Source organism: Asterias rubens, chromosome 5 (genome assembly GCF_902459465.1).
Source record: "Asterias rubens chromosome 5, eAstRub1.3, whole genome shotgun sequence".
NCBI lineage: Eukaryota > Metazoa > Echinodermata > Asteroidea > Forcipulatida > Asteriidae > Asterias > Asterias rubens.
This window is the reverse complement of record NC_047066.1, coordinates 14212519-14227650: the sequence shown is the minus strand read 5'-3', so window position 1 is coordinate 14227650 and position 15132 is coordinate 14212519. Positions and strand designations below refer to the sequence as shown.

General features: G+C 39.0%; 1 protein-coding gene across 2 annotated transcripts in view; it reads right to left on the bottom strand.

The window, feature by feature from the left end:
- Positions 1 to 5873: 5873 nt before the first annotated feature.
- The window catches only part of LOC117289985 (RIMS-binding protein 2-like), a 117822-nt gene continuing 108563 nt past the window's right edge, over positions 5874 to 15132 (bottom strand). For both annotated transcript variants that reach the window (XM_033771188.1, XM_033771189.1), the window contains 5 exons: positions 14405 to 14856; positions 12555 to 12771; positions 11320 to 11510; positions 10681 to 10911; positions 5874 to 6463 (listed from right to left, as the gene is read on the bottom strand). In XM_033771188.1, coding sequence (XP_033627079.1) covers positions 6269 to 6463; positions 10681 to 10911; positions 11320 to 11510; positions 12555 to 12771; positions 14405 to 14856 — 1286 coding nt within the window. In that variant the 3' untranslated portion in view covers positions 5874 to 6268. The remainder of the gene's footprint in view (positions 6464 to 10680; positions 10912 to 11319; positions 11511 to 12554; positions 12772 to 14404; positions 14857 to 15132) is intronic.

Sequence of the window (15132 nt, the reverse complement as noted above, 5' to 3'; positions counted from 1 at the left end):
TTGAAAAAGTCTTGTGAACTTGTCAATATTGCTTGCAAAAGTTTACAAGGCTACAGCCTTGTGAACTTGTCAAATTTTGCTTGAAAAAATCTACTTGCCAAATTTTGCTTGAAAAAGTTTACAAGGCTATAGCCTTGTGAACTTGTCATACTTTGCTTGAAAGAGTCTACAAGACTATAGCCTTGTGAACTTGCCAAATTTTGCTTGAAAAAGTCTTGTGAACTTGTCAAATTTTGCTTGAAAGAATTTACAAGGCTATATCTTTGAGAACTTGTCAAATTTTGCTTGAAAAGGTCTACAAGGCTATATATATAGCCTTGTGAACTTGTCAAACTTTGCTTGAAAGAGTCTACAAGACTATAGCCATGTGAACTTGTCAAATTTTGCTTGAAAGAGGCTATATATAGCCTTGTGAACTTGTCAAATTTTGCTTGAAAGAATCTACTTGCAAATTTTGCTTGAAAGAATCTACTTGCCCAATTGTGCTTGAAAAAGTCTACAAGGAGCCTTGTGAACTTATCAAATTTTGCTTTAAAAAGTCTACAAGGCCTTGTGAACTTGTCAAATTTTGCTTGAAAAAGTTTGTCAAATTTTGCTTGAAAAAGTTTACAAAACTATAGCCTTGCTAACTTGTCAAATTTTGCTTTAAAAAATCTACAAAATTTGCCAAATTGGCTTAGTACACAAGGCCTTGTACACTATTTAGGCAGAATTTGCCAAGTACACAAGGCTATACCCTTGTACACTTTTCAAGCAAAATTTTCCATGTTCACAAGGCTATATATATAGCCTTGTACACCTTTTCAGGCAATATTTGCCATGTACACAAGGCTATATAGTGGTGTACACTTTTCAGGCAAAATTTGCCAAGTACACAAGGCCTTGTACACTTTTTAGGCAAAATTTGCCAAGTACACAAGGCTATAGCCTTGTCAGTTTGTAAGGCCAAACTTGTTTTTTAAGGCAACATTTTCCAATTTTTCTTAGTACACTTTTTTCTTCTACACTTTTTAAGGCAGAATTTGCCAAGTACACAAGGCCTTATACAAATGTTTCCTAAAATGGTACAAGGCGTTAGTTAGCATTGAGTACAAGTGTACAAGTGTACAAGCCTTGTGTACTTAGACATTACCTGAAAAAGTGTACGAGGCCTCGTGTGTACTCTGCAAATTTTGCCTGAAAAAAAAACGTACAAGGCTAGTGTAGCCTTGTGTACTTGGCAAATTTGCCTGAAAAAGTGTACAAGCCATCTGAACTTGGCAAATTCTTTTTAAAAGTTGACAAGGCTAAATATAGCCTTGTGTACTAAGCAAATTTGGCCTGAAATAGTGTACAAGAAATTAGCCTTGTATACTTGGCACGTATTGCCTGAAAAATTGGTACAAGAGTTTGACTTGCAGTTGTATGAGTACATATGAGGTATATGGTATACAAATTGAATCCATAATCTAGCATATAAAACGTACAAAGCTTACACAAAACACATGTGTTTTCAGTTTGACCATATTATTATTATCAAAAATGTTTAAACAAGTCCAGTTTATAGCATTTTAAGAATAGCCACAAGACATTTGAAAATCATGATTCTTTAAGAAACTAATGATTCTTTGAAAACAAAAATTGACTCCAGACAAAAACAAAGGTCACTAGGAATGTATAGATGAGTCAACAGATTGCTTTTGCTCATCAATAAAATACTTAAATATGAAACTAGCATAGGTGGGGGACATAACAGGCATTGGGTCTGAAGAGATCATAAATAGGCCAGATTTCAGAGTTATTTTCAAAAACATTTAGTTCTCTGGACAGTGTGTACCGACTACAAAATACTCAAAAGATTTTCAACATTCGTTCCATCATGAAACCTCATGTTCACCAATCATGGCATACACTTGCATTACATTGTGTTGTATAGCTATTGACTAACCTCTTTGTTGGACTGGTACCCTCAGGCATGAACTTGCTTTTCAGAACCAGTGATTTCATTGGATACAATGATAACATTGGATAAACATGCCGTGACGTATACTTTCTATGTGTCTGTGTTTTGATTGGTCCGGGGTGACGTTTGGCAGCGGACTTTTGGTCGTCTGCAATACGAATGTAGTATCTTTAACATCGCCGATAAAGACTTCTTGCACTAGCGTCACACAAGGCAAATGTCTGCTACGCTTGCCCTAGACCCTATCGCAAACACTCAGTACGCACGCTTTAGGTCTGCAAGATGGTCTAGCTAGCGATCAAGTTTGATCGTTAGCTAGAAGAGCATGCACATCATTCAACAGTTAGCGTTTGGCCCAATGGCTATTTCCGTAAAAGTCTGGGGTTGATGGTAAACATATAAATGCCACATTGCCTAAAAAAGTGCACTACATATACTACACAAGGATATTGTCTCCCAAAAAGGGCACAATTGTGATGATAACGTCAGGTGGATGGGTCAACACTCTTAAACTTATCAAGCTTGATTTTCATAATAAAAACTAGACACACACGTAATAATATTTTGAATAATAGTCTCAGCTTATGTACAAAAAAACACATGAATAATATCTACATGTATACACATGGGAAGCATTGTGGGCTGGAAAACTTATAGTAAGGAGTAATGGAAGCTTACCACACAGACCATCAATATATACATTTAGTACCCCATTATACTTCATGATGTATTTCTATATAGTTACTAGATATGACAAAACACAAGTCATATTAAGACACTATTTAATTCGCAACGAACAAACAAACAAACGTAAGGGTTCATTTGTATAAATCTAATGAGCTTATTAGCTGGGTTACCAATGACGCAGAGGCAGTTTAGTTATTTTAAAAGCACTGGACACGTTTGGTAATTGTCAAAGACCAGTAATCTCCCTTGGTGTATCTCAATATATGCATAAATAGCAAACCTATGCAAATTTTGTCCTAATTGGTCATCGAAGTTGCAAGAGAATAAGGAACGAAAAAACACCCTAGTTGCACAAATTTGTGTGCTTTCAGATGACTATAAGGACTTGAAGTGTTTTAATATTTGAGTGAAAAATTACCTCTTTCTCAAAAAATTACTTTCAGATGGCCCGTTTCTTACAATGTTTAATACTTTCAACAGCTCTTCATAGCTTGTATACCATTATGCTAACAAATATTTTGAGTAGTTACCAAAAGAGTCCAATGCCTTTACAGAGCAAAAAATACTCAAAAAGACGGTATGATCAGCACACATATTTACTCAAATGGTTTTAAAAACAATAACAAGCCATTGTGGAACTTTCCAACTTAGGTACAGGTTGTGGTACAATGAATGCCTTATATTGGACTGTTAAAAACTGAATAGCAGTGTTAGTCTGCTAGATAAAACAAGAAAGGTACTGGTAGCATGTAAATGACTAACTAATAACAAAAAAAGCTGCATGAATAAGTTCTTGGAACGAAAGCTCATGCATTTTTTTTTATTATAATGCAATTTGTTGCTCTTTAAGTGCTATCACCACCTTCCTTGTTTTATCTTTTGGACTAACAACAAATGTATAGAAGATACGATAATTTATCGGTCATAAAAAATGCAAAAATTTAATGATACTTAAACCATTCATTTCGGTTCATATAATAACTCATATAATATTTTGAGAAACTCAGCGCAAACAAGCCTGTTTAACACAGAATTTTAAACTTTTTCTAAAAACTAAATATAACCTGTAAATTTTCTACATACATAGACACACAATCATGAAAAAATAAGGTAGATATTTTTTGACTATTTATACGCTTACTGCATTTGAAAGCTCAAATGGAAGACATGAAATAAATATTTGTACAACACTTCCCTCAAGGGACGGTACAACATCAGCATTTTATGGGTCGACCCCGGTCTGCACCGGTACATTCGAAGAGCTTTGACGGGGCTCAGCCGGGTCAGCCCCCAGTGCCCTGCTTGTGGAGTGGGTCACTTGGGGGTGACCTGAGGTGCATGTCGTCACCACGAGAGGGCAAGTGTGATCGTTCGATTAGCTCTTGTCAGGGGCTCACGCGAGTGAGCACTGCGGGGTCGGCCCAGGGAAGCTTATTGAACGCACCCACTGTTCCACTGTGTTCAGGTTGCACATTTCAAGAAAACCCCTGGGTTTTACCGCTTACCCCTACTCCGGAGCAGGGGTGGCTATTCCCTGGGGTAAACCCGAGGCAAACAGAGGGCAGACCTGGGGAAAAGCAATCATAGTGTGAAATGGCAGACCGCTATACCCCACGGCTATTTTGAGCTAGAGTAGTGTGAACAGAGCTGTTGGGAGGATATTAAGTTCAGGGAAAAACAAACAACAAAATCTCCACTAAGATGAAAAAATAGGAATGACTCGTGTGTTACTTGACTTTCATGCTGACAGGCAGTTGTACCATCCCTTAAATGAGAACATAATTTTAACTCAAAGACCCTGTGTATGCAATGTGAAACACAAATTTTCAGTAATGTGTTCCCTGCGTGCAAAAAACAAACCCTACTGGGAGTTCCATTGATAACATCTTGTTTGGTAAAACCAAAACACACTAAACCGTGAATGCATGAGGTCTTTACCTATCCCAGCAAAGGCTTAACTACAGATGGAACATGCCCAACTTAGAACATGCCCAACTTGGGATGTACCCAAGTTGATTCTACTTGTTTGTTTGAACAGTTTTCAAGTTGGGTTCTGGCATTTCACAAGCAGTGACTATATACCCTTGTCGAAACCAAGGCTCAGGCTTGGCTCCACCTGCCGTGATGGTTTAAGAAACCTGTAAACAAAAGTTTTTCTGAAAAAATGATAGAGCTCAATGCAAACCCCAAGCCCAAACTGGAGGCCAAGCTGAGGGCAGAACTGAAGGACCAAGGCCTAAACCCAAGGCCTAAACCCAAGGCCTAAAGCCCCCAAGCCAAGCCTAAATCTAAGCCCAAGACTTGGTTTTGAAAAGGGCCTATAAAACCACATTAACTTTAAAACTCTCCGCCACAAACTTCTACAAAAGGAGGTAGAGAAAAAAAAAGCAACCCAGACAACAAGAGCCAAAAATAAAATGAAACAAAAATGGGTAAAATTTATTAGAGAGTAGTAATAAAGACTGAGAATCCAATATTCTGCACCCTAATACATGACCACGATTGTCAATTGAGAAATCAAAAGATTAATGTTGTTTAATAATTGGGTTAATTGTTATACATTGATTGAGGAATCATTTTTGATTTGATAATTAAAAAACTTCACCAACAAATTAATAGCAAAGTTGCATGGAATGTTACATGATTGGGATATTATGGTCCATTTATTATAATTCTTAATAATATTATATACAATGCTCATGAATATTTACAAACTGTTAAATATTCGAAATCGGATATGTAAACAATGGACAATTTACATAAATAAATGGACATTACCACTCCTGTCATATGACGCCAACACAAACAAACAAAACTCAGTGGTAACAGTTAAAAAAGAAAAGAAATGTTGACAACTGAATAAATAACAATGTTAAATCATTTCTATATATACACACTCATATAAGCACCTTTTGAAATACTGAAGGGACCAAAAACATAAAAAGAGAAACATATAATTAAATCAGATTTGTTTCTTACCTTACTGACCTTTGTAATGCTGTGACAAACTTATTTTTCTACTATCCAAAGCTGTATTTAACTTAATAAAGGCTTAAAGGCAACAAAAAAAAACCTCCACCCACACAATCAGGTAGGCAAAAAGACCCCTCTAAATCCTTTATAAAGTGTACTTTTTATACTGATATCTTTCTGGAATGAAACATGGGCCTTTATTGAAACCACGTCTTCAGCTACAGATTCGGCTCCGGCTAGTGTGGCCCCCCCCCCCCCCCCCCCCCCCCCGGTTGTTTTGACAATTGCACCTGCTTTGCGTACGCGTTCAGACGAGAGGCAAGGGCCTAAACAGACCATCGAAAGTGACTAGCACTGTGACCTGGCCCCAATTGGATTGGAATGCATATTAAACTCAAGGTGAAAGTTTAAATTTACATAAAACCATAATAACCCAAGGTGAAAGGACAGATTTTTACCTGGTCATAATTACACACATTTTAGTTTGAAAAAAAAAAATAAAAAAAATACTAGACTGGGATTCAAACCTGTGGATTAACGTACTGGTGGTCTACCAACTGAGCTAGTGTGGATTATTATGTCATTTGTAACTTAGTAAACTGGTTAGAAAGCAACACTTTTTGATAGCAAATTAACAATGGTCCCTCGAGAAGGGTCCTTTAATGTTCATTTATGTTTCTGCTTGCTGTCTCCACCAAGTTTCTTAAAGAGCGCCTTCCCCTTAGAGAGTAGTCCCTTCTTCTTCTTTATGTGCTCTGGCGTACCCATGCTGTCCCCTGATTGGTCAGCTGCATCTGAGTTTGACCTTACATCGCGACCTTTCACCAGTGCCTCTCCGTTTTCCTGATGTCTTGTCTGGAGCTAAGGGGGAAAAAAAACAACAGATGTTCGCTACACTGCTTTTCAAATATCCAAGCGAGGAAACTGGAAACAAAACTACTTAAAAAAAAATATTTTAAATGATCTTTTTCTGAGATAAAACTTTTGCTTCACTTCAAGAAACCACACGTGTAACTCACAGACACCACTTTTATAGTTGTTTTCCATAAATACAAACCATCTTCTGTAGCAACTTTAGTGACCCAATTCACCTGACGTCATCATCACTAAAGTCTTGGTTGTGCCATTGTAGGAGTCAACGTCCCTGAGTGTTATACCATGGATTGTACAGCACCCCATGGAAAATGAAACAGGGATTCTGCCGGGATCCCGCCGAAATCCCGCTGGGATAGAGAAATCCCAGTGGTATCCCCTATATATTTTTTTTTACCGGAATCCCTACTTTGATCATTAAGAAGAACCGGGATTCCCAGCAGGATAACTCACGAACGGGATCTCGGTGGGATTTTTTTATTGAGAATTTTGTCAATGGGAAATTTTGACTACTTGATTTCTTTTCATATAATATTGTGCATGTTAGGTGACACACACAGCACTTCACAACAATTTGACGCCCAAAATGGCGAGTGTGGCAGAAAGTAGCCACGTGTGACGTTGGTTCAAGCTATCAACACTGTCTGCACTTCAATATTTTCAGGTTACAAAATCTCATTCAAACTTGACTTAAACATTCACTTAAGAAAAAAACCAGTGATCAAACCCAAAGCACCTTGTAGCAAGCAGCAAAATGTAAAATGTTCAATGGCTGCCGCAGTCCACAAGCACAAACCCCAAAAAGCAATGATTGTTGCTAAATATGAAAGCATTGGTTAGTGAGCTTGGCAGAATATAAGCTTGGAAGCTTGTTGTGTAAAGTTATCACAGGGCAAACTTGTTTTTGGGTTGAACAAATAAGAAGTAGAGCAAGTTTTTAAAACAACTACCTCTGGATGAACTTGCCAGCACCCTACCATCTGAGCTATGTATCCCTATGTGTGGGGTGCCAGTCGGCAGTCGGGCAAACTTGTTTCTTTTCATGCGAGTTGAGCATAGTGGCATTAAAATGAGTAAAGCATGAAACTAATAGATTGATGCGCCAATAAATCTAAGTAAACAGCTTTCTCAAGTTCGGATGCACCCAAATATTGTTGCAATGATTTCATAGGTTTTTTATAAATATATAGCTGCTTTTAGACACAAGGAAAATGCTGAATGTTTTGAATATTTTCAGTGAATACTAATAGTAGATCTTTGCCACATTCACAAACAATATTGTTCACAAATGGTTTTCACATTCTCCAACTGTTAGTAACAAAAACACCTTTTAAAAAATGGAGTTTAAAAACACAGCAAAAACAAATTAAAACCCAAAGCAAATAAACCAACTGGTTTAAAACAGTAGACAACTGGACGATCCAATAAAATCAGGGCTTGATTAATATGGCAGATTTAGTTGTTTTAAAACAAGTGATTAGCTGGGACATGTGACCTCCTCCAACCAATCGGTAGCAAAATTCCATCAAAATTTGAATCACAGGAAAACATTCATTTTAGCTTTGGATTGAAGATATATTTTTCTTCTTTTAATTTGCAAGTCAAATTCAATTATTTTCAAGGGCTCAAACATTTTCCTAATCTAGTATCTGAATCCAGCAAAGAGATTTTTTAAATTGTTGTCAAATCAGATTTAAAAATGTTTCCACTGAATAGGAAGAAGGGTTCCAAAACATACAAAATGTTGTGCCAAGTTTCTTTTCCTGCTTAAAGCTTAATAATAACATTCCTTAAGCTTGATAATTTGCTTACATATTTTGCTTACCTGGTTGAATCAAGACACATGTATATAGTTTTGTTATAATGCTATAAAATGTCAGCTTATTTTATATAAAAGCTGAAAGCAGATATTTCTGAATACCAGTCAGCATATATGCACACATGATGTGAAAGTTTGGCTGGGGGAAAAAAAAAACACTAAGCGAAATCCCTCGATCTTACCCACTACTTCTCCTTGGTGACTACATCGCCATGATGACAATGAAAGCGGTGTGAAGGCAATAACAAATTAAAAATGCAAAACAAAAAGGACATAGCAATGGATGAAACATGCAGAACGTGCATGAATGAAAGACAACAGAAATAAAAAAGGAATACAGCCGATGATGTCTCAACTACATTGGTGTGGCATGTCAACATGCTATTGTGGAATGTCAACACGCTCATTGTGGATGGCATTGTTTATGACATTTGAGAATATCAGGCCTTGAATTACAGGAAAGCCATAGCCTCTGTTGCCCTGGTCTGGGCCTTGGTGCCCATGTCTGGGCCTTAGAGCCCTGGCTTTGGCCTTGGTGCCCTGGTCTGGGCCTTGGTGCCCTGGTCTGGGCCTTGGTGCCCTGGTCTGGGCCTTGGTGCCCTGGTCTGGGCCTTGGTGCCCTGGTCTGGGCCTTAGAGCCCTGGCTTGGGCCTTGGTGCCCTGGTCTGGGCCTTGGTGCCCTGGTCTGGGCCTTGGTGCCCTGGTCTGGGCCTTGGTGCCCTGGTCTGGGCCTTGGTGCCCTGGTCTGGGCCTTGGTGCCCTGGTCTGGGCCTATGTTGCCCTGGTCTGGGCCTTGGTGGCCTGGTCTGGGCCTTGGTGCCCAATCAAAACTTTCTCAAAGACTGTCCGAAACGACGACTTCGGCTACAGCTACGTCTAGATCAGCGCGTCTACCAGTGTTAAAGAATAGGCAGAAGCGCGCGATCTAGCCGTAGCTGTAGCCGAAGTCGCCGTTTCGGACACGGCCTTAGGCTTTGCCAATTCAAAATGACCTTGCTCTCAAAAATAACCAAACATGGGATGAAAGAAAAATCAAATGGTCATCATTGGGATTTGAACCCAACACCGCAGACCCCTGACACTCCGGTGTGACTTTTGAGGACCATTTTATTTGTCTCTCATCCCATGTTTGGTTGTTTCACTTCTATGGTGACTAGGTACCGTAACAAATCAGATATTGTGTTTGTCTCTAAAAGCTTCACGGCCTTGAATATATCAATATTAAAATGTAATCTCACAGGCCAAGAAGGCCTTCCACTTATAAATACACACAGCACGTACGAGGGTCTGTTTCTGGGGGAGAAAAGTTTCAAAGCTCCATTATTAAAATCTTATTGAAATAGGAGCGACTATCTGGCTTCTCATGGGCAAGATTTGAATCACGGAACTCTTAAAATCTATCCCGGAAACGGACCCTCATATCTAGGACTCTGTGAACAGCAAAGAGGAACAAATGCTACATAGGTCTAAGAACGAGAACATATGAATGAGAAGAAATACTATCTACACTACGATGAATTTGTGCTTCTTCAAGCAACAGAATCTTTGAAGAATGTCATTAATTTCCTCCACCACCATCAGTCAGTGTTATTATCAGCGACTCCCGGTACTACTGTATCCTGCACCCCCTGTGTAAATGTCTACTATCTTGCAGTCACATTGCAAGACAAACAGGTGGGTACACTTGTGAACCATTTCACAGAAGTGTTAAAGGCAGTGGACACTATTGGTGATTACTCAAAATAATTATTGGCATAAAACCTTACTTGGTGATGAGTAATGGGGAGAGGTTGATGGTATAAAACATTGTGAGAAACGGCTCCCACTGAAGTGCCATAGTTTTAGAGAAAGACGTAATTTTCCACGAATTTGATTTCGAGACCTCAGATTTAGAACTTGAGGTCTCGAAATCAACCATCTAAACGCACACAACTTCGTGTGACAAGGGTGTTTTTTCTTTCATTATTATCTCGCAAGTTCGATAACGGATTGAGCTCAAATTTTCACAGGTTTGTTATTTTATGCTTATGTTGAGATACACCAACTGTGAAGGCTAGTCTTTGACAATTACCAATAGTGTCCACTGCCTTTAACATGCCTCTGTACTGTTTTATTTTACTGCAATTGTTTTTTAACTTTCAGAATATCATTGCAATAATGAAACCCTGATTAAACAAATTAAAGAAAAGGACAGTTCATGAAAATGCAACACCTCTATTTGTTTTTCCTGTCAAGCGTTGTTATAAAATACACCAGGATTTCCTGTCGAGCGTTCTCATGAATAGCACCAGGTTATTTTCTTGATCTCTTTCAATAAATTCTTGAATATCTTTACCATGAATAGACCCATGTAAGTGAAGTACTACAATTCCTATCCTACCCTTACCTGTGTTTGTCTATCGTCTGATCGGACCGATGAATAGCTCCCTCTACTACCCCGGCTTCCTCTACTGTCACGCCCGGGGGAATGGCTGAAAGATTGATGGGAGGGGCTATATGGCTGGTGGGCGGGGCTACTATACTGCTGTGGACTGGGTACCGACTCGGGTCGAGGCGTTTCTACTGCAACTTCTAGGAAGTTTGATGGCACCAGACCCCTCTCGCCATGGAGTTCACCCTGATGATAAAAAATAGTAAAAACAAAAACTTGTTACTAAAAAAGTGCATTTTAGCATGCCCTTGTGGTCGACAAAGATAGTCCTTATCGCAGGTACCAATTTATATCCCGAGGAAAAGAGAAGCAAATACAAAACAAGCATCTTGCAAAACAAAACTATCACAGGTGAGATTCGAACCCACACAAATTGCTCATTTGAATATATTTATGCTTAATATGAAAGTAAGCTATTCTAGATGAGGAAAATGGAATCTAGAAGATGCTGTTACTAAATGCTTTTTCTTGGAAGTTGATGCTTTTTACTTTTTGCTAATAAATGCCAGAAGTTACTACTTGCCAGTCATATTTCCCCAATTGTACTGCGATACTACATTAATGAACTCGTTTCAGGCATGCTATTAAACTCACCACATAGAATCCATCATTGTCCATTTCCCCATAGACCATGATGAGTTCACCCTGACGAAAGGAAAGCTCCGCCTCCGCATCTGGATTCGGCGAAAGCTCCTGTGGGTTGTAGTCGAACAGCGCCCTCATTCGCTGACGTCTTGCATCGGGCCCTACGTTCAGACTTGTGATGGGGCTGCTGAACAGATGTACTATTGAGAATCAAAAAGAAAAGAAATTGTGTCATAAAATTTTTAAAAACCCTACAACAACACTGGTGACCGAGTCATTGGAGTTGGGTTGGGGTTCGAATCCCGGTTGTGACATTTGTGTGTAATTGCTTCTCATCAAACTCAAGTGGCATCTGTGAGGGTAGAGAATATTGATGTGAATGATATGCAACCTGCGCGCCAATTTGGTTACCTGTTCTGAATGTTCCTGCTCAATTCGTTTTGATTTACTTGATTACAAATCCAACAGCATTATGATTAGTGCAATAACAAGATGCAACAAGAACCTCTGTTTTAGATGTGGGAGGAAAACCTTTATTAGGAAAACACATTCACATTCAGATATGGACTGAAAACCCAATCCACATGCAAGGCTCCAGGTCTGAGGTGGGACTCGAACCCAGGTCCACAGAGGCGGAAGGAAATAATAATAATAATGAATTTTTTTTATATAGTGCAAAATTACAATGAAGTCTCAAAGCGCTTTTGAAAAGTGAAAGAGTGTAACACTGACTATTGAATACAAGGGAAAAGAAACCACTGAGCCAACCTTGTTTGAGAGGAGTTTTTAAGATGGTTTGTAAGAACTATTTAGGCCAAATGAGCTGGGGTATCAATAGTGTAAGGTGCTTTGATACAATAATTAAAAACACAAAATGAATGACCATTATTTTTTTAAATTATAAATCATCACAATAGTTCAAACAAATGTTTGATTTGAGACTCTGAATGAGCACACTCTTCCAGGGTGGTCAGTTTGGTGTAATGGTATCTTTCGGCCTTGCCTTCAACCTCTAGGACCCTTGTTCGAACCACGCCAAGGCACTAAGTGAATTGGGTTTTTCAGTCCCTACCTAACTGCACAGGTTTTTCCCTGTATTAATTATCTGGGATTTTCCTCCCACATCTAAAACTGGAACTTATTTCCTGGTCTTCTCTCAACTTGGGTTCTTGACTAGTAACGAAGTTCACTTTTCTAGGAGTCCTTAACTTATACAACCAGAATAAAGGAAACAAAATACTAACCTGGACTGCTGGCTGTTGTGTTCAAACTGCTGCTATATCCAACTCTATCTGGTGAATCACTAAGCATTGACGTCCCTGCTGTACTCGGTCTCTTTGGTGGGTTTAACGGTGTTTGTTCCGGACCATCTACCTCCTCGACCATATTGTATGGAACGAAACCTCGCTGGTTGTTAAGCTCACCCATGAAAAAACCATCTGCATCTTTATCACCAAATACCTGTGGACAAGATAGTCATAGCAATAATAAGGTTGCAACACATTTTGTTATCATTCCTGTTTCTCAACTCACTACCCTGGCTCCATCAACGCAAATAATACAAAATTCTTCTGCTAACTTACATGTACATGTACATGTACATGAGAGTTAAAGGGACATGACACGTTTGGTTTTTGTCACTTGGTGTATCCCAACACAACATATGCATAAAATAACAAATCTGTGACAATTTGGACTCAATTGGTCATCAAAGTTGCAAGAGAATAATGCAAGAAAAAACACCCTTGTTGCACAAATTTGTGTGCTTTCATATACCTGAGAGGCATCAGGCCTGAAGTCTTTTAACATTTGAGTGAGAAATTACCTCTTTCTCAAAATCTATGTTACTTCAGAGGGAGCCATTTCTCAGAATGTTTTATACTATTAACAGCTCTCCATTGCTCGTTACCAAGTAATTTTTTATGCTAACAATTATTTTGAGTAATTACCAATAGTGTCCACTGCCTTTAGTGGTCATACCCCTAGATTTTTCTCAAATTCTTAATTTCTCCTAAAGTTCCAATGCATTCCTTCACTTTACAGTCACCATACAACTCACCATAAACTAGCGAATTGTTCCTGTACTCGCACTGGTCAATGAGCTTTCACATCATCTGCACCATCACTATGGAACTATCTCCCTATCAACACCCTACAAGCTATCTCTACCGACTCATTCAAATCTCTGTTAAAGACTCAACTCCTTGTAATTTGAGGTTAACAAGCTTATAAAAGTCAGCATTAAGCACTGTTTTTTTGGGTTTTTTTGGAAATAAGATTTGAATGTCTGTTCGCCTGTTTGAAGCCCGGTAGTAAAAGTGCACTTTCTCTCAATTAACTGTGGTTTCGTAAGCTGAAGTTTAAGCCCAAGTCGAGGTCTCAAAAAGAGTCTAGATGTTAAATTCAAGCTTTCCTATTAAAGGCAGTGTATTGGTTATTACTCAAAATTATTATAATAGCATAAAACCTTACTTGGTAAGGAGTAATGGAGAGCGGTTAATAGTATAAAACTTTGTGAGAAACGGCTCCCTCTGAAGTAACGTAGTTTTCAAGAAAGAACTAATTTTCCACAAATTTGATTTTGAGACCTCAGAATTAGATTTTGAGGCAAGCATCTGAAAAAGCACACAACTTCGTGTGACAAGAGTGTTTTTCTTTCATTATTATCTCGCAACTTCGACGACCAATTGAGCTCAAATTTTCCTAGGTCTGTTATGTTATGCATATGTTGAGATACACCAAGTGAGGAGACTAGTCTTTGACAATTACCAATGGTTTCCAGTGTCTTTAAAGTAAAAAAATACATAATTTCAGTTTGAAAAAAGGTCAGCTCTACTTTCATAAGCTAAGCTCAGTTGGGGAGGTAGTACTTTCTGCTCTACCAGCCAGGCTCCTGATAGATGATACCCAAGCCTACATCCGTATGGACTGTAAAGGGGGTAACCCTGTTTCAGCCCTAGGAGCAGGTGGCAGCAGCCCCTGCAAAATACATTGTAGCCCGCACCTTGACATGGCCTTCAGGCCTTGTGTGTCTGGCAACTTACAAAAAAACCAAAAAAACCAAAAAAACAAGGTTCAAAAGTTATCCACCAACCTTGATTATGTCTCCCTCCTTAAATGTCAATTCTTCATCAGCTGCATCATCATTAGGAGACATCGCCGTCGGGTCGTAATCATATAACGCTACAAAAAAACGAATCACACTGTCGTCAAATAGTTCCTCCGGCCCTTCACTCACTGAATAGTCCTCCTCCTCTTCATATGTTCCCGTTTCCTCGGTTCTGGAATCCATCGACAGCTTTCGTTGTCTATCATTATTAGACTTTGCGTCATAGTCTTTATAGTTTGCGAGTTTGAGGGCGACCTGGCGGTCGTCTCCGGGACTGTTTTTACGCTGTTGGTGGGATGGTCCGTTGGAATCGTTGGAATGTGACTTGGTCCTGTCAACCAGGTCCTGCCCTGGTTGCTGTTGATGGAGCGACGTTTGACCAGAAGGTTCAGAGCGTTTTTCATTGGCAGCTTTGCGAGCTTCATCTTGCGTGATTTCTGCCATACGACAAAGGGATACAGTACAAGATTACATTATAACAAACATTTTTTTAGTGATTTTTGCCTATAAATCTACGGTTTTGTACACCATTTTCAAAACAGGGACCCTATTGTCCTCTATTGTTGTAGGTCCCCAGTTTGCAGGAGTGATCGATCTCGCCGCGCCATTTTAGCCAATGGATACGAGGATGCATTACGCGCACAAATACATATTCGAAAACTGTCTTGTAAAAGTGTACCACATGTAAGAGCTAGACGTCGGGAAACAGATAA